The sequence below is a fragment of the Phacochoerus africanus genome, chromosome 2 (genome assembly GCF_016906955.1).
Source record: "Phacochoerus africanus isolate WHEZ1 chromosome 2, ROS_Pafr_v1, whole genome shotgun sequence".
NCBI classification, from domain to species: Eukaryota; Metazoa; Chordata; class Mammalia; order Artiodactyla; family Suidae; genus Phacochoerus; species Phacochoerus africanus.
In genome coordinates this window covers 107005546-107024189 of record NC_062545.1, presented here as the reverse complement: position 1 = coordinate 107024189, position 18644 = coordinate 107005546, and the positions used below count along the sequence as shown (strand labels likewise).

Below are 18644 nucleotides of genomic sequence, written 5' to 3'. Positions count from 1 at the left end.
GTTGTCTCAATGTACTAGCCTGCCCTATTTCTAAGACTGGAAATCAAACCCACTTATTCCACAGTTGACAAAAATGAGTTCAGCGACTGGTTCAGACCATAGAACTGGTCAATGCAGAGTCATAGGGGAAATCTGCACCTTTATCCTAACTCTCTGTACTATTTTCCAACGTTGGTCCAGTCTGTTAATAGTGTTGATCTCACTGTCTAACAACTGTGGATGGGAAATAATAGAACTTAAAACTCATCTCTGTATATCTTTTCTCTAAGTGCAGTGCTTGGTCCTAGTTCTGCCCAGATGTCACTTTTGTATTTTGGTGCAGAAATGTCTGTCATTTTAGAAGAGGCTTAGGCAGAACTACTCAAATAAAATGAAAATCTGTCTGTGGTCAAGTTGCCTTCTAAAGCAACTGTCAATCTCATGGAAGTTAGTAAGCCTGTCTTTGTTTAGGGTAAAATAAAGTGGGAAAATTTTGGAGTTCCCTGGTGGCTCAGTGGGTTAAGAATCCAGTGTTGCCACTGCTATAGCTCGGGTCACAACTATGGCATGGGTTTGATCCCTGGCCCAGGAACTTCCAATGCTGCAGGTGAGGCCAAAAGAGTTGTTTGAACCGAGCCAGTTTTCATCTTTTGGAAGAATAGTTTCTATCACACACTTGCTTTTATCCTTTCCTTTCTCCTGTCTGGCTTATTGTCTTTGTTATGTATTCCTCTCTTGGGTAGAGGGTGATAATACAACAAGGGAGACAGGAGAATTAAATATTCAGACAGCTTTTATCCTGGGAAGTTTTTCATTTGTAACTATGTTGCCTTAATGACTTTCCTGAACACTTTGGGTACTTTTTATCCCATGCTCTTAGTGAATCTTGTTTCACTCTTTCCTTTGCCCACTCAGGAGCTTCTAGAATTTTGATCCATCTCTTGCAAATATACCGTCCATCACAGTGCCCATTTTAATAAACTCCTCCTACCTCCGGCTTTATTGTTCTCCTGCTTTTATTTTCCAGTCTCTTGACTACTTAAATATATATTTATTTAGTTTTATATATTTGTGTTGCATATAATTCTGTAATCCCACAGGAATGGCCATAAGCTCCCAAATAAACACCTCTGCTCTGCTTGGGGAGAAGTGACTGGTGGTAACATGTGAGCTGGTCATGGAGAGATGTGAGCTTCTTACCAGGGAGGCATTTACCATGGACAAGAGCCCTCCCTGTCTTTAACATTGAGGGCACCTCTGTTTGCCAGCTCTGCCATTTGCTGTCCCCTCGAGAGGGTTTTCTACCCCACGTAAACCTCCATTTCTTCATATATAATATGGTGATACTCTTAGTCTGTTGACATGCTTGGCACAGCGTCTGATATATTTAACTCATGAAATGTTAGCTGCTATATTGTTTTTGGAGAAATAAGGAACAGTTCATGTGGAGGGAAGAACATGTACAAAAACATGAACGCAGAAAGCGTGTGCAGTGCCATGTACACCAGCCAAGAGCAGGAAATGACTAAGTGTAGGCCACGTGCAGGGTTGACCTAAAAAGTGAGTCTGGGCATAAGAGCTCTTGGGCTGCAGATATGATGGGACTGTGGACTGAAAGCTGCTGAAACCAGCCACCTGGGCAGGGATTTTCAGACAGGGAGTGAGATAGGCCATGGGTGGTGGCGTGGGACGTGCCTCTGTTCCCAGTGGAGGAGGCTGATGGTTCTCAGACTCCTGGGTCCAAGAACATTTCCTGAGGACCTTGTTAAAAACGCAGTTTTCTTGGGCTCCACCTTCATAGATCTAGTGTCAGCAGGTCTGCAGCGGACCCTAAGATGCTGATTTTGAAATGAGCATACCAGGTGACTCAGACGTAGGTGTCCTCAGACACACTTGGAGATGCGCAGGGATAGTTATTAAGGAAGTCCTTGCTAAATGGCAGGTCTGCCGAAGAAATTCTGTGGGAGGGAAGATGAAAACAAATGTCTCAAAAATAACGTGTTTACATCAGTTCCATGCTATAGCTTTGTGTCTCCTTGCCACGGGTAAATGAGCACCAGTTGTAGATATTCTCTCAGAGGTCAAATATCATAAGTCATAGTAAAATATCAGAAGTCATAGTCATTCCATTAGGTTTGGGAGAGCTAGAGAGGTGTCCTTACTTTTTCAATCTAGCAGGAGGCGGAGGGAAAGAAAAGCCTGTTAAAAAGAGAGCAATACAAGGAAGGAAGCAGAAAAGAAGGTACAGCAATGTGAGGTTGGGACATGAGAAAGATGGAAATGGGATAGGATGGGAAAAGAGCAGTCAGATTTGATTGGTTGGGAATCTATTTGTGAAGGATCCCAGTCAGTATTTAACCTGTTTTGAAAAAGCTAGTCTTCCAGCATTTTTAATTAGTGGATTGCTCGCTTTTGAAATTGCCCAGTTGGGAATACCCAAGTTTTGATGTGTTTTATTTGCCTGCTAATTAGTAGACTGCTTGGTTGACCATCATTTTCCCTTTATTTTGTGGATATAAGATGTATAAAAGGTCTCGTGAAACATTCTACCTCGTCTGGGTTGCAGATGCACGGGTCACTGTGTATTTAGTCAGAATTCCTATTAATTATAACTCAAATTCAAGTACATCTTTTTGTCCAACTCATTTCTTCCTTTTTGCTCTCTAATAGAATTTGTCCTCTAGCACAGGGCTTCTCAGTCTTGGTACAGTTGACATTTGGGACCAGAGTATTTTTTGTTGTGGGGATTTTCTAATATTTGTAGAATGTTTAGCCATGTCCCTGACCTCTGTCCATTAGATGCCACTAACTTTACCCTGCTTCTATGCCTTGCCAAGTTGTTATCACCAAAAATGTCTCCAGACATTGCCAAATGTGCTCTATGGGCCCAAATCATCCCCAGGGCAGAACTCCTGACCTAGAAGTGCTGTGGTCCCCTTTTGTCCTTGACTGTGCCTTTTTTTCATGTTTAAAATCCTCTTTGAATATTGAAAAGATAAAATGGGTCCAAACAATGCAAAGTTTGAAGATTAGTATAGGTGTTCAACTCTGTTCCCTCGTTACTTTTTGGCCAAATTTAAAAGAAGTATCTCAAATTAATTCAAGCTGGTTGTTTCAGGCAAGAAGGAAGTCACGATGTACACACTTCCAGGGGTTCCCATCATGGCCCAGTGGAAACGAATCTGACTAGCATCCATGAGGACACAGTTCGATCCCTGGTCCTGCTCAGCGAGTTGGGGATCTGGCGTTGCTGTGAGCTATGGTGTAGACGTGGCTTGGATCCCATGTCGCTGTGGCTTTGACATAGGCAGGCAGGCAGCTAAGCTCCGATTTGACCCCTATCCTGGGAACCTCCATGTGCCATGAGTGTGGGCCTAAAAAGACAGAGGACAAAAAAAAAAAAAAAATATATATATATATATATATATATATATATATATATATATATATACAGACTTCCGGTTGAGAGATCTTGTCATTTATACTTAATTTTTTTTTTTTTGCTGAAAATATTTGATTTTGTCTTAAAGATGAAGAGAACCATGTAGGCTACAAAGCTGATTTGTGCAATAATCCCAAAGGTGCTGAGTCACTTCTTTTTATCCTTCTCACCAACCCTGCTTCCATGGGATAGGTCAGGAGGTTGGGTTGTTAAACAGCCGGTATGGGGAAAGTATTGCACCTTCTCTCCAGACTGGATGTATTTACCCCTTAGAGCTTTCATGACATCTCTGAAAGCTTGAAGTCACTGATTTTAGTTCTCCACAGGGGATATCTGTTTGTGTTTGCTTTATCTTCTGAAGTACTAACAAAATGAACTGAAATAATATTTGTTTAAAAAAGAGAGAGAGAGAGAGAGGAGTTTCCGTTGTGGCTCAGCAGGTTAAGAACTTGACTAGCATCCATAAGGATGCAGATTCAATCCCTGGCCTCGCTCAGTGGGTTAAAGATCTGGTATTGCTGTGGCTGTGGTGTAGGCTGGCAGCTGCAGCTCTGGTTGGACCCCTAGCCTGGGCACGTCCGTGTGCTGCAGGTGTGGTCTTAGAAAAATAAAAGAGAGAGAGAAAGATACTAAGTTTAGTGGTAATAGTTGTTTGTTGCTGTTTCTATTCTATCTCTTAATGTATTCTAAGACTCCATGTACTCCACTGTCCCCCCAAAGAAATCAGTTAATTATCCTCTGTTTACTTCTGCTGATAATAAAATCGGAGTAATAAAAGGAATGACAGCAGTGCTTTGAGAGAATAAACAGTATCACTAAAATATTAGAAAGCACAATAAATGGAAGTACATCTCTTGAAGCAAAGCCTCACACCTCCCTCTCCAGTTCTGTCAGAGGACGTTTGTGATGACCGTCTGTTACCCACCGTGATCAAGATAATAGAACAGTGAAACTTTTTATACTTATAAAGGGCCTTTCATCAAAAGTCTCCAAGCCCTCTCTAAATATAGAGTGACTGATCTTTCAAACACTTTTATGTCTTGAGCAGTGAACTTGGTAACTCAGCTGTTAGGGTCTTCATCGTGAGTCTTTGCCACATGAGGTACTATGAAACATCTGGGAATGTGGTCAAAATGAGAACTTCGCTGGTACAGGGTTTGGAGAATTCCAACTTTGTGAGAGGGTGTTTTTGGTTTGTTTGTTTGTTTTTTCCAAATGACATGAAATTTTTATTAAATTGTTAACTAGTTTTAGATTTCCTCTCCAGAACAGTTATGATAATATTCACCCATCAAAAGTCTTCACCCCATCAAAACCGTTATAATTCCAGTTGTAACCAAATATTACAGTGTAAATATCCCCATACACCTTCATACTTTACAGAATCATTGCTTTTAATTGATTCATTCTTTCTGGGAGTTCATAGAGGTCGCCTTGCCATTATTTATCAAAATAAAACATTGCTTTAACAACTTTCATTTCTACATCTCAATGCCCAGGGTAAGGATTGTAGGCCAAATGGTGGGTCCACTAAAAAAAAAAGACTGAGAAAGTGTTGTCTTAACTCAAAAAATTTAAGGGAGTTCCCACCGTGGTACAGTGGACTAAGAATTCGGCATTTTTACAGCTGTAGTGTAGATTGCAGCTGTGGTTCAGATTCGGTCCCTGGCTCAGGAACTTCTATATGCCTTGGGTGCAGCCAAAAACAAAAAACAAAAAAACAAAAAACCTAGCAAAAACCTCCTAATATCCTTGTAATGTCCTGATGAAAATAGACTACTGAACCCTTTTTTATCTTGCATATTTTGTTGTGTGTCTGTTGTTTGGTGGGATAAGCTTGGCAGGGACACAGAAGATATCTAAGAGCTTTGTGGCATGGGTGCTGCTAATATTAGTATGGATATTTACCTGATTTAACGTAAGCGTGTGTGTATTAAGGTTGTGTGAGTGTATTTTTAACTTATCCAAAAGATTTTAATAAAATTGTCAGTGCAGTTTCAGGTCTATAAAAGTTGAGGCTATGAAACAACGTGAAGGATGGAAGTAATTTTTATGTTCATACCTCTGGTTCCTGAGGGTCCAGTTCATTTCTGCTGTGAATTTAAATGAGTTAATTTAAGTAGATGGGTCAGAAGCCACTATCATCATGGTAGCCTCGTGCCTGATTCTTAATTAAAGGCAACAGGAGATTAATTTGAAACATTAATTTAAAAGTTCATATACAAAAAGAAAGAATTATTGCAAGAAAGCCTAAAGAACTTTTCTCTTGTCCCTAGATGTAGAAGACAGAAGTAACTCAGGGTCCTGGGGGAGTGGAGGACATCCAAGCCCGTCCAGGGTAAGTGTATGTAATCTTTTTCCTGCAACCAGACATCCACATATGTAAATTGACAAACTGAAGGTGAATTTCTCTCTCCCTCACACACATCCACACAGATATATATGCCTACTAAGATTAATGAGGACCAGCTTGTGTTTGGCATTTTTTTTCATTCTTTTGTTGGATGTTATTATTGATTTTGACACCTGTTCCATCTTGGCTAACCAGAAGAAAAAAAATCCTTCATTAAATATTTGGTCTTACTTTGCCAGTTATTGATCCAGTGTTACAGAAACTTATTTGCTGTAGATGGCACAACTTGGGAAAAAAACTCCAGTGTCCCTGTGATGTGTTGGTGTACATAAACCACTGAATAATTCTACAGACACCCTAGGAAGTTCTAGACTACTAGTGTAATTTACATGATAAATCGGAGTTGATTTCACTTTGTAAACATGTGATTTTTTCTTCCCACCAGTAGTGCCTCGGTCGCCACTGGGCCCATTCATTTATATGGTCTCAAATTTTTGCTTCTCCTTTCCATGGTTTTTGGTTGTTAGTTTGGCTGTAATGGGAAGACCATGGCATGAAGTGGGAATAGGGTGGTTCAGGCAAGCGTTCCTGTATGTGTATGATGTTAGGCGTGCCATTTGCCTTCCTTGGTCCTCATTTTCCTAATTTGTAAAATGAAGAGGTAGAATGGGAGAATCTTTCCATGTTCCTACCCACTTCAATATGCAGGATTTTGTGTATGATCTGTCTTTAACCAAATCATTTCTAGGCCCTCTAATATCCATGTCAGCTTTTATAATATACATATAATACACCGAATTAAAAATATAGTAAAACGTAGTAAAACATCCACCCCTCCTCCAACCAGCTGTGTAGATGAGGCATTCTGCAGGGAAGGGTAACATTTTACTTAAAGCGTTCACATAAATTTGAGGTGGAGGGAGGTTTCAATTTCCGCACAAGAGGTAAGGAAGGTAATCAGGCTGTCAAAAGGGGGCCATCTCGGCAGGCCGTAGTTGGCCATTGCCACCTGTTCTTCGGCCTTGTGGTTCACACTCTAGTCTTGAGGGTAGAGCAGGATCTCTAAGCTTCCCAATAACTTTGTTGAGCTCTTGCACCAGCTGTCAAGTTAAGCATTCTAATGCAGTGTATGGATGGGTTGAGGAAATCTTTCCTCCTCCTCACGTTACATTCTGCACTTACAGAAATAAATCCATTCCCCTTGACAGCAAGTGTCGGAGATGAAAGAATTTCCTTCTCTTATTTCATTCAAATGTACTTAATTTCTTCTGCTTTCTCATTTTAATACACTTCTGAGGGCAAGGTCCATTTAGGATTATTCTGACTTTCATTTAGTTTTCATGAACTATCTTGCCATTTTTTTTTTCAGGGAATACATAGGTGAATAATTTTGAATCAATACTTTATAATTACTATTTTCTTTTTTTTTTTCCTTCCACCTGCAGCATATGGAAGTTCCCAGGCTAAGGGTAGAATAGAAGCTGCAGCTGCAGGCTATAGCCATAGCCATAGCAACGTCAGGCCTGAGCCTCGTCTGCGACCTATACCACAGCTCACCGAAGTGCTGAATCCTTAACCCACTGAGTGAGGCCAGAGATCGAACCTCTATCCTCACAGAAACTACATCGGGTTCCTAACCTGCTGAGCCACAAGAGGATCTCCAGTTTATATTTTCTAAGTGCAGAGAGTTTGCATGAGACAGGTTATTGTGGCTGACTTGTATTGGACAACTGTGCTAAGTCTCTTCTCATCTTCAAGTGGTGGTCTTTTCATTCACCTTGAAGCACTATGCTAAAGTTTAAATGAGATAACATATATTAAGTTTTTAGTAATTCTGTAAGATGAAGACACTTAGTAAGAATTAGTATTATGTAGTGCCTGGGATAGAATGAGTGTATGTAAGACACATGCTGGGTATCTAAAACATGACTCTTTTTATACACTGCTATATTGGCAACATTATGTTACAGTATTATTCAAGTTAATTTTTATAAATGTGGAAAGGAGATTGAAAACAGAGATGTTTGGAACCTTAAGGGTTCCAGTGATTCTCTAGCGAGGGGATGTGCATTTTCAGTTTTCATACAGCATCCATCCTTTTTGTGTGGGCAGATTCTGCCCTTTGGCTAACATGCCAACTGACACCTCTGAGTAAATTTGACTTAGTCTTTATGGGCAAGGCAGCCAGCTGAGCAGAATGACTTTTTTTTTTTTCCTATCTGGTCACTTTATGTACCTTAGTAGAATGAAATTTGAACCATAGAATATAGATGATTTTAACTCTTTCCTATATGGCATCCACTTCCTCCATTAAAAGCAAGTGACTGGGCAGTTTAAAAACATTATTTTAATTTAACATTCCCCTTAAAGCAATGGGAAGATCATAATAATCACCAATTTCCAAAAACTAATGTCTGCTTTAAAACTTTTTTTTTTGGCATAGTTGATCCAAATCCAGAATTTATGCCTAAGTTCTGATGTTCATTTATAGTCCTGTGGTAATAATTTTAATAGTCTTGTGTGTTAATTGCTTATGGAATGATCTATTTCTCTTACAACCACAATAACAACTATAACAAAACACTGAAATTTCAATGTCATAAAGCCAAATGCTGCAGTTTAAAAGGTTCTACCATTGCCATCCAAAGGCATTACGGGTTATGGGTATTTTTTCTTACAGCATCATTTTGCCTTTTTTTTTTTTTAAAAAAAAGAAATAATGTAGGTTTATCAAAATAGTAATTTTTAATATCTGCAATACATTTTACATGTGTCAGGTGCTTGGCATGCATTATTTCATTTGATCATGTCAATAGCTTCATGACATTGGTTGCATTATTATCATTCCCCCAATTTCACAGCTGTTATGAGGAAAAGGTGAACTTTGCAGGCTCTCAAACCCTCTCTAACTTACTATGCCTACAAAAATGCAGCTTCCTTATAAGGAGGAGCCAGGGTGGGAATGGTGGACACCAATTGCTTGGTGTCAGAGAGGTATGAATAGTACAGGCATAATTATATGCTACTTTATTCATGGAAAATTTAAACTTATGCTGTTATTTTATTTCCAGAACTATGGAGATGGGACTCCCTATGACCACATGACCAGCAGGGACCTTGGGTCACATGACAATCTCTCTCCACCTTTTGTCAATTCCAGAATACAAAGTAAGACTAATTTTAAATTAACATGGATTTTTTTGAATGCTTATGTTTTACCCTGGAAGGGAAAATACAAGCCCAGGCAGAGATTCTGTTATTAGGAACTTGAATTTTTAGCCAGTTCACTATAGTAATTTTAAATTGCAGAAAAATATTGACAGTCTATGCTTGGAAATAGCACATACAGGACTAAGTTTTACAACCATGTGGGATTACCTAATTTCAGTGACACTGAATACATATGGACAATTTGTGTTCTTTGGACATAAAGCACTTTTCCCAATGTCAGCGTTTGAAACAGTAGTTTTCTAAGTTTGAGTAAGTGAAAGTGGTGAATATTTGAAATAAAAATATCATCGAACCATCAGTTGGCAATGAGATATAGTTAGTGTTCTCTCTGAATTTTTATTGAGGGGGTCAAGGAAACTCCTTAATAATAGGTTTAGTGTGCTTAAATCAAAGTAGTGTCTTCAAGTTGAATTGTAGAGTCTGGTTTTGTATTCATCCAGGCATGAACTTTAGTGCTTATGTTCCAGGAGTTTCCACCCTACTTCATGAAGTGAGCTACATGTAGTCTGAGATGGTCCTCAAGTTTCTAGCATGCCTTTCCTACTGTCATCTTTAGCGTATATTTCTACTTTGACTACCCTGCAGGGATGTATTTTTCAACAGCAGTAACCTGAGCAATGAAAAGATTTTTCATAAGGGCTTAAAAGGTCCCAGTAGCTGATTAAAGGAAAAGAACTTTGTTCTAATAAATGTGAATTTTAACAATATTAGTAAATCTCTTGGCTAGGCCAAATTTTGTTGCAAATCCATCAATAAAAGAGGTTAAATTTCTTAACACAAGCTGTTGGACTAGACTCCAAGGAAAACATGCAACCATACATGTATCACTCTGAAACCATATCTGCAGATGCTTCTGAGGAATGTCTTAGAATGTTCCAACTTTAAGCCTTGGACACTATACTTGTTAATTACCATGTTGATCATTCTTGAATCTGTTGTTTTTTAAAACTCACCATCAAATCCATCTAAAGGAATTTCAGGTATTTAACACAAAATAGTCATGCAAGAAAATACTAGCAATTTATGTATAATGAGTAGTAAAGTGTCATCTCAACTTTGAGAACCACAATCTCAGAGTTATGTTTGGACATAGTTTGTTCTTATATTTGTTCTCTTTTAAAAAACTTAAAAATAATAACTTTCCTATTTATGTTTTAACTTTGTAACTAAAGCAAGAATCCCAATTTTTTATCCATTGTTGATAGGGTGGCAAAACATTTCCTGTTTCCAGGATAGACATAGGCAGATGACTAGATATATTTGTCAACTTAATTTTAAAAGAATTTTAGAGTCTTCAATGGCAATAGTAATAATTTGAAATTCTAACACCATTCTTTCTCTATTCATCCTCATGCAACTTCATAAAAGATTAACTTGAAAATAATAATCTTGAATAATAAAGAGTATATTAAAGAACTTCCTTAGAAGATTCTAAAACTATCCTCTGATGAGCTAAAGTAAGTAAAATAGGATAAAGAAATGGCCACTCATGTTCAGAAAGTTCATGTTCTGTACATGAAAAAAAAGTTTTTCTAAAGAACAATTTGATAAATTCATATTACAGAAGATACCAAGCAATACCAAGATAACAAATAGTTTTTCTTGTTCATGCGTCCTCATGGGCAGCTGTTTTACAAACCAAATTCGTTTTTCCATCCAAATAGTATTTAAAATACAAGTGGGCTGAGAGTCTAGAGCTAGGACTGAGAGAGCTGACTCTTTTCACTTAGTTGTTGTTTAAGCTGAAAGTCCTTGTCAGCTGTGTTCTTTTGTCCTGTCTGCCCTCCTTCCCATTAAACTCTTAAACATGGAAGCCAAGACAGTCTCCTGCATTGTGGTAGGAAATGCTACTATGTCCCAGTGGCTCCCACCCACTGTTCCCCATGAAAGGACTTCTCTGTTAGATAAGCTGTCTGGTCTGAAACATGGCTCTTTATTGTTTACAAACTGCTACATTTTCCACCTCAAGCAGATTTTTGCACAGAAAAGAATTGTGCTCGGGCTAAATGGTTTATCTGACATTAACGGTGCAGTGTCAGACTGGGGTCAGGGAAGTCGCCCTCAGAGCGAGAGGGCATGGCACAGTGTGCAGGAAAAAAAAAAAAGGAGAAAAGGACAGTTTAACAACTGTGAACTACCTTGCATTTTTACTTTGGAAAAGAATTTTTAAAATTACTTTTAGAGAACTGACGAGGATGCCGATTAAAAATTCTTCCCACCCTTATAATTTCTCACATCCCAAACGCCTTCTTGATTAGCTGGAGTATCTCAATTCAGGGAACAAAGATTCTCATTGATTTTCCCCAAGCTGCTGTTTATTTAAAACGAAACCACTTTTGAAATGAGCCATGCTTGGGGTTATGTCGCACCTTTTCAAAGAGAAGATAGATCGTTTTCAAGAAATTAAGGAAACCAATTTACAAATGAAGACAAAGAGAAAATAAGACCTATTAAGAGAGCCAACAAAGTGAACTCACAGAGTATATGGTATATTCTCAACTGCTGTTTGTGTCCAAACCCATATTCTGTGTTATGGTCTTTGTGGAAGTAGTCATTCTACCAAAAGAGGATATTAGACTTTACTGTAAGTTTTTGACAAAAATCCAATATCCACTTTTTCAGAATCTTTAGTTTTCATGAAAACTACAGAGGATTTCTTTACATGTCATAGATTTAATTCTGCTGTGATGTCACATTAGAGAAAAAGCTATAGCATCAGAAATAAATCAGCCGCTTTATTGGACCAAATTCTCTGTTGTCAAATCAATCAAGTCTGTGACTGAATTAGGCGTCTGCTACAGAAATAAGTGACACTAATTTTATGGGAAAGAGTTATTAACTGCAGATGACCTATTTTTTTGGTAAACTGTTCACTTAGGTTTGATTTTATTGCAAGGAAAGAAAAAAGTAATGAAGCGCTCTTTTCTTTGGGAGTGAATTATTATTATATATTTTGTTGTTTATGGCAGTACGTTATTTTGGAGAAATGATGCGGGCATTACTAACACTTGCTTATAAACTCTTATGGTAACAAAACCCTTTATTACAAGTCTGAACTCTGATTTCACATAAATGGTTTTGCATAAATGTTATAGTTTTTGAAATCTAATACTTACCTGTGGTACCAAAATACAAAAACTTAATTTATTTGTCTATCTCAGATTTATGTAAAATAGTATATAATTATAAGGGTAATAGAATGTCTCCATTACTTTATTCCTTTAGAAATAAGCCTGCATCTCTGAAGATAATACCTTATTTGATAGTTTGAATCCCTACACTAAAAATAAACAAGAGAACACAAGTAGACTTGCATGCATGCACGCACAAGCATTTGCACATACATACCTATGATGCTAGAAGAATTAATGACATTTCTTGGTGTATAACGATGCAATACTCCTCTCTTGTTGCTTGTAGTTACAATCGCTATACAAAGTTTTGGAAGTTGATATTGTGTAAATCCTTTAAAGAAAAATGTAACTAAAATAGACAAAAAAGATAGCCCTGCATTTTTTTAAAAAAGTAACTGTGCATGGCTTTTTGTCTTTCTCCTAGTATGGGGGAGTCTAGAGGAGTTGAGAGATTTCAGCACTGAGTCATCTATCTGACTGCCTGCATTGACCAATTCATATAGTTCTCTTTTTAAGTAAAAAAAATTGAGTTATAATTGACATATTGACATTCATGTTCAGTGTATAACACAGTGGTTCAATATTTGTATGTTAGACTCTTACTTGACATTTCCTGAATCCTCACTCATTGTCTTCATTGGTAGATATAAACAAGCCAGGTTGCATTTTCACTTGTGTGAAATTCCATGCCCTGTTTTGTGTCTGGAGAAAACTAATCACTTCTTCCTTGTGACTGCGTATGATTATTAATGATAATAATGCACACTCGATCTGTTGGAAACTTGTTCTCTGCAGTTATTAAACAGTTTGATTAAATCTTTACAGGTGGTCAGTGGGTAGCTTTCAGAATATGCTAATAGGACAGAGGGACCATGGAGCCTTGTGTTTTTAAGAGGATTAATATGCTATGGAATAGTTTGAAAATCCTGGCAAGAGCTATGCACAAAGAGTATGGATTTTAAAAAAACATTCCTGTTTGTTTGTTTTGTTTGCCAAGCATTAAACTTTATAGGTAACTGTTCAAACATTTTTACACTGGGAGACAATATTTTCTAGCTGCAACTTTTTGATCTAAGGAGGGATCTAAGCATGCATTTTTTCTTCTATTGTTCCAGGGCCTTAATTGAAAACCAGATTGTTTGAGCGTGCAAGTTGCCAGTAAGATTATAGACATGCATTGGTAACCGAAGGATGTGAAAAGTGATACTTTTGTACGGTTGGGTGCAGCTTGGTTCAACATCAGCGGCTGTGTTTTTACATGTCCCCTTGTGAATGGTTCGGTTTCCTTATTGTGGTATTTGGTTCTTGTCCTACTCATGGTACTCCACCAGTGCACACAATAATTTCCCACCATAGAGGAACTGGTTTCTAAACTAGCTCAGTGGAACATTTTACTGCAGGATTAGATCGCGGTTCAGGCAGAACTGCAGAAAGCTGCTGGCTTATAGGATGACCTTTGAATCTCATCTGGGTTAGCGGTTGATATTTTGATTTGGTTACTGTGGTCATATTGTGACAGCTGCTAGCTCATTATAATTCGGTTCCACTGCTCCGTTTGCCTAGCAGGAATATTTAGGTTTGTATTACTTCAAAGTGTTTATGGCTACCCTGAGTTTAGCCCAGCATAAAGGTGAAGTGTTGTGAGCGCTTTCAAATCCCAGTGGCAGAGGCCAGTGGCCCAGTCTTCTTGTAAAACGGCGAATGTGAGTAGATGTTAACACAGGGAGTTTTTCTTTTCATTATAAAACTGGAAATACCCAATGAAGAGACTCATACTTAGGAAAACGGTTTGAAAACCTTAACGTACAAAGGAAAAGAATGACCACAAAGCAACACAGTTTTTTCAAAGCGTGGGTAAGATTTAACTTGACCTCTTGGTTTGATGGGGTTTTTTTTTGTTTTGTTTTGTTTTTTTCCATGCTGGAATGTAAATATTTGAAAATAACAAAATCTGGACAAAAACGGCAATCATTTGATATTTGAAAGTGCCAGAGGTCAAATCACATTTTAGTCATTTCATGAAAATGGAATTGCGAATGTGGATGTGGGTTCTAGCAATTTTGGTTTTTGGTTCACTTTTAAACTTTTCTGAGTTTAGTAGTGATAGCAGGCTGCTTGCAAGTTCATTTGTTAGGGATGTCTGTGCATTTACAATGTCTTCTCTTTTTATGACACTTTTCAGCTTGAGGTTATCTTGATATCATCTGTTATGTGTTGGCCTGATAATGTGATGAGCAGTTTCAGAGAGAAGAAATGTTTAATAGTGGTTTCATTTGTTGTTAGCATTGTTTGGGAGTTTTGTTATTTTAATATGTTAACTGAGAATATTTTCCTCAGGTATTAACAAATAAGACAATTTTCAATGTCATCCCCAATGATAAAATTAATCTTGATTTCATGTCAAGGCTGGGAGCCAGATAACTGACTTTTCTATTCTCTTTTGCTACAACTGTGTGTGGGTCTTCAGGTCAGCTCTTTTTTTTATGCCGTTAAATCGAGGTGGGGGGATAAGCCTTCACATGCTCTCTGAGGTAATTTTCTCATCTAAAGGTCCATTGATCTTTTAGGTATGCCGTTTTCTGTGTATAGTGTATTTTATCTTTAGAGATGTTTTATCGTTCTTTCTAATCTATTCCTCTCCATTTTATGATAGCTCCAAGTCACTGTGCTAGTGATGTGTTTTCCCACATGTAGTTTAAGCCTGATTCAAATGGATGTTTCTTTTCTATGTCAGCTCATTCCAAACTATAGTTAAAGTATTGGATCCACCGAGGGATAAAATAATAACTCCTTTAAGTTACATCTCCAGGAGAAAAGTGTTAGGCACAGGCCAAGGCTTGAGATAGAGTTGCAGGACCTGAATAAATGGCTATTGAATGGTTTCATTCATGAATAAATTGGGGGGGATATATATTTGGGTCTAAACTCTAAATGAAAATCCCATAGATTCAAGTCAGGCCTACATCTTACTGTCTTAGAAAGAAAACCCTAAACCAGAACCAGTCATCTAGAAATTCATTCTGTAGTACTGTATCCTTGATTACAGAATATTCCTCTCATGTCAGGAAACAGACCATATTGCAGGGTGGTAGATTTCAGTTTTCAAGAGACACACCACAGATTATTTTATTTATAAAAGGAAATAAGTAAAATCAATATTTTTTGAAAGACCACTGAAAAAAAGTTGCGTGTTTCCAGTATTCAGATAAGATAACTTGTTTCCTCTTGTCCAGTCAGTAAACATTTCTGTTCCTCTTTCATTCGTCTTGTTTTCTTTCCATTAGGCTGCCTACTCTTTGGTGTAGTGTGGCAAAGCTGTAATAATTAAACACTTTTATAGTCAAACGAGGTGGGCTAAACCAAGCTCTTTAAAACTTAGAAGAACTGATACCAGAGAAACATTTCTTGAAAACTATAGCTAACAGAAAACTAGCTCTTCTCTATACCAGAGGATGATTTCTCACATAGAAAGTTACTGACCCTAAGAGGAAATAAATTCTTTTAGAGTCAAGTAGAAGGAAAAAGCAGTTTATGTCAGGTAGGAATGCTTCTGCTTGGAAGTAATGGAAAATATGACTAAAGGTGGCTTATGAATAATTTTTCTCATACTGGAAGTCTGGTGGTGGGCCACTGCTAGAGTTCGTTTGTGGTTCATTGAAATCCTGGCTTGTATCTCTGTGACTCTTTTGTCCCTTCCCTCATTGTTTCAAGATGACTGTCACAGCTTCAAGAGTCAAGTTTGGGTTTGATGCAGCAAGAAGGCAGGGAAAGGTGAGTCCAGCCCTGTGATTCTCTGCCTGCCTCCCGCGCTGCCCCCCCCCCCCATTTCAAGGCCATCTCCAGTTTCAGGGTTGGAGCAGGTGGGAATGTACACAATCACTTCTCCAGCCTGTGCAGCGGAAAGAGACAAGAGAAGGGAGTTGAGAATGCACATCGGGCTAGCCACTTTGCAGGGTTTATTTAGTTTGTTTTAAGAGAAAAATCTGTAATTTTCAACTTCACAGTTTTGAAAATGAAGACCAAGGCTTCAGTTCTCATGTAAGAAGCGAAATATAAAAATGGGTCTGGACTGCCATTTCTGGTCAGCAAATTAGAAGGACCCAGACACATGGAACAGAAAAAAAGGATACTGAAATGAAGATGATGGCGAAAGTACCACAGGAGAGTTTCCCACAGGAAGGAGGAAGCAGGGTGGGGGGAGGGGGTCTGTTCTCAATTCATCACCAAGGCATGTGCCTTCATTGTCCTCAGCTCCTGAGCAAGGCCAAAGCCAGCCGGAGTCAGGGACTTCATGTCCTCACCATCTGGAACCTTCTCGTTTAGGTCTCTGTCTTGAATTCCTGCCAGGCTGTCCAGAGCTGCCTGGCCATGCAGCAGGCTTGTGGCTCCAGGCTCCAGTCTTTTCTCCAGGGCCTTCAGTGGTCTCTGAAAGAGCCCAAGGCCAGCACCCACTCACACAGCCTGCAGCAGCCACTCAGAGAAGGCCTGGCACCCTGGAGCAGCAAGGTCCCAGACTTCATTCCCCTGGACCACTGCCATACGGTCTCCCGGGAACTTCCAGCCCCCTGCCATGTCACCGTGAGGCCCTCATACAGGAATGCCCACTGCTGGAGGCAAAAATCCCCTTTATTTTATTTTAATATGTACACAGTTGTATTTGTTGATCTTTAATGTGGAGGATGAGGTGCAGCCAAAAGACATTTAATCTTGGTCCAAGTGCCAAGACTGCAGAAACTGTGGTGAGAGCTGGATCCAACGTCTGGCCAGAAGTTTCCCACCTCTGTGAACACAGCCAGGGCATGAGTCAGGCCGGAGAGAACACAGGCTGGGGAAGGACTGTCTGTCATTACAGGAGAGCAGGATGTGAAATAAACAGTGCCGTTTTCCTTCAGAACCAAGTTGTTCTCTGGAAAGGCAGTTCCATTGCATTTTGCTTAAGCTTGCTGCTTAAAATACACCTGTGATAGCATCGATCAGTAATGTCATTCCTGACTAGATCCTTGGGTGGGGGATCAAGCACTTGGCAAATCTCTCATTGCTCCTCAGTTCTAGGAGAAACATCAGTCATTTTCAGAGTCTGTTACCTAATGTCCATGAAAGTTGTATGCCTACCTTAAGTGCAGTACTGACCTTCAGTTAAAAAATAAGCCCATCTCCTTTGTTCACATTATAACCTTCATTAGGACCGAAGCAGCAAAAGAACTGTTTCTTTTTCTGTTTTGGTTTGGTTTGGTTTGGTTTTTTTTGGTTTTGGTTTTTTGGCTGTACCCGCAGCATACGGACGTTCCCAGGCCAAGAATTGAACCCAAGCCGTTGCAGTGACAATGCCGGATCCTTAAATCACTGTGCCGCAGGAGGACTTCGGAATTCTGTTTTAAGCACTACATGTCTTGAGAGGCATCATGAATTAATGGACTAGACTAGGGCTCACTTCGGTCTCAGTCCTGGCTGTTCCACTTCATAGTGATGGGACTTTGGGTAAATTTCTTATGAGCTCCAGCTTTTCCACTTCTAAGGTGAGGATGGTAATACCTGTCACACTTAGCCCTAGAATCACCATGAGCTATGCAGTGACCTGTATGCTTTGTAACGACTGCTCTGCTCTCTAGTGTTTTGGGGCATTGCATGGCTGCTCATTGGCACTCTGTCTCTTTTGTCTCTAATTGAAAATTCTATAGACTTAGGGTCTTGGGTGATAAAAGTCTGAAGACCCCTTTGCCTTCTAATGAGATTGGAACAGAAGGCAAACACAGGTGGAGACAGTGGAGATAGTGTAGAGTGTTCAGTTCTGAAGACATCAACACCAAAAATAAAAAAGGCTTCTTTTTCAGCTATTCCATACACACACACACACAAAAACCCAGTAATCCTGTAAAATAAGTACCTCTTTGGAGACAACTTTGTTGAATTCAGATGTGCCCCTTGATGAAATATTTGCCTCCAGCCATTTTTCTCTCCAACTTCAGTGTTCTCAAGTTTCATTGTGACACAGGCCGGGCAGTGCCTCGGTATGGGATGGGAGCTGTGGGGTGAGGAGGCCTGCTGACAAGCTGAGATTTCGTCACCTGCATTGAAGGTCATTTGCGTATGGAGTAACCACTAGGTAGGACAATTTTCACTTCGTTCTTCTCCAGAGGAGCTTGGCAGAGAATGTTGCCTGTGTATGTCATTACTCTCATTTCCTTCACTCCCAAGAGTTTCTGATTCTTGCCTAAGGAACTGTGTATGATTTTCAAGTAGAAAGAGGTATTTAGAGGATCACATTTTATTTCCTCTTGCAGAATATCAGGACTAGGGGCCAGCAGTTGCAAAATGTAGACCGGGATTGAATTAAATTTATTCTTCAGTGTTCCTTTTGAGGCTTGGCAGAAGCGAATCCGACTAGTATCCAGGAGGATACAGGTTCGATCCCTGGCATTGCCGTGAGCTGTGGTGTAGATCGAAGACTCGGCTGGGATCTGGCATTCCTATGGCTCTGGGGTAGGCTGGAAGCCACAGCTCTGAT

General features: G+C 39.2%; 1 protein-coding gene across 15 annotated transcripts in view; it reads left to right on the top strand.

Moving 5' to 3' along the window:
* The window catches only part of TCF4 (transcription factor 4), a 365917-nt gene that overhangs the window by 120059 nt on the left and 227214 nt on the right, over window positions 1-18644 (top strand). For all 15 annotated transcript variants that reach the window (XM_047765454.1, XM_047765461.1, XM_047765445.1 and 12 more), the window contains 2 exons: window positions 5698-5759; window positions 8846-8942. In XM_047765454.1, coding sequence (XP_047621410.1) covers window positions 5698-5759; window positions 8846-8942 — 159 coding nt within the window. The remainder of the gene's footprint in view (window positions 1-5697; window positions 5760-8845; window positions 8943-18644) is intronic.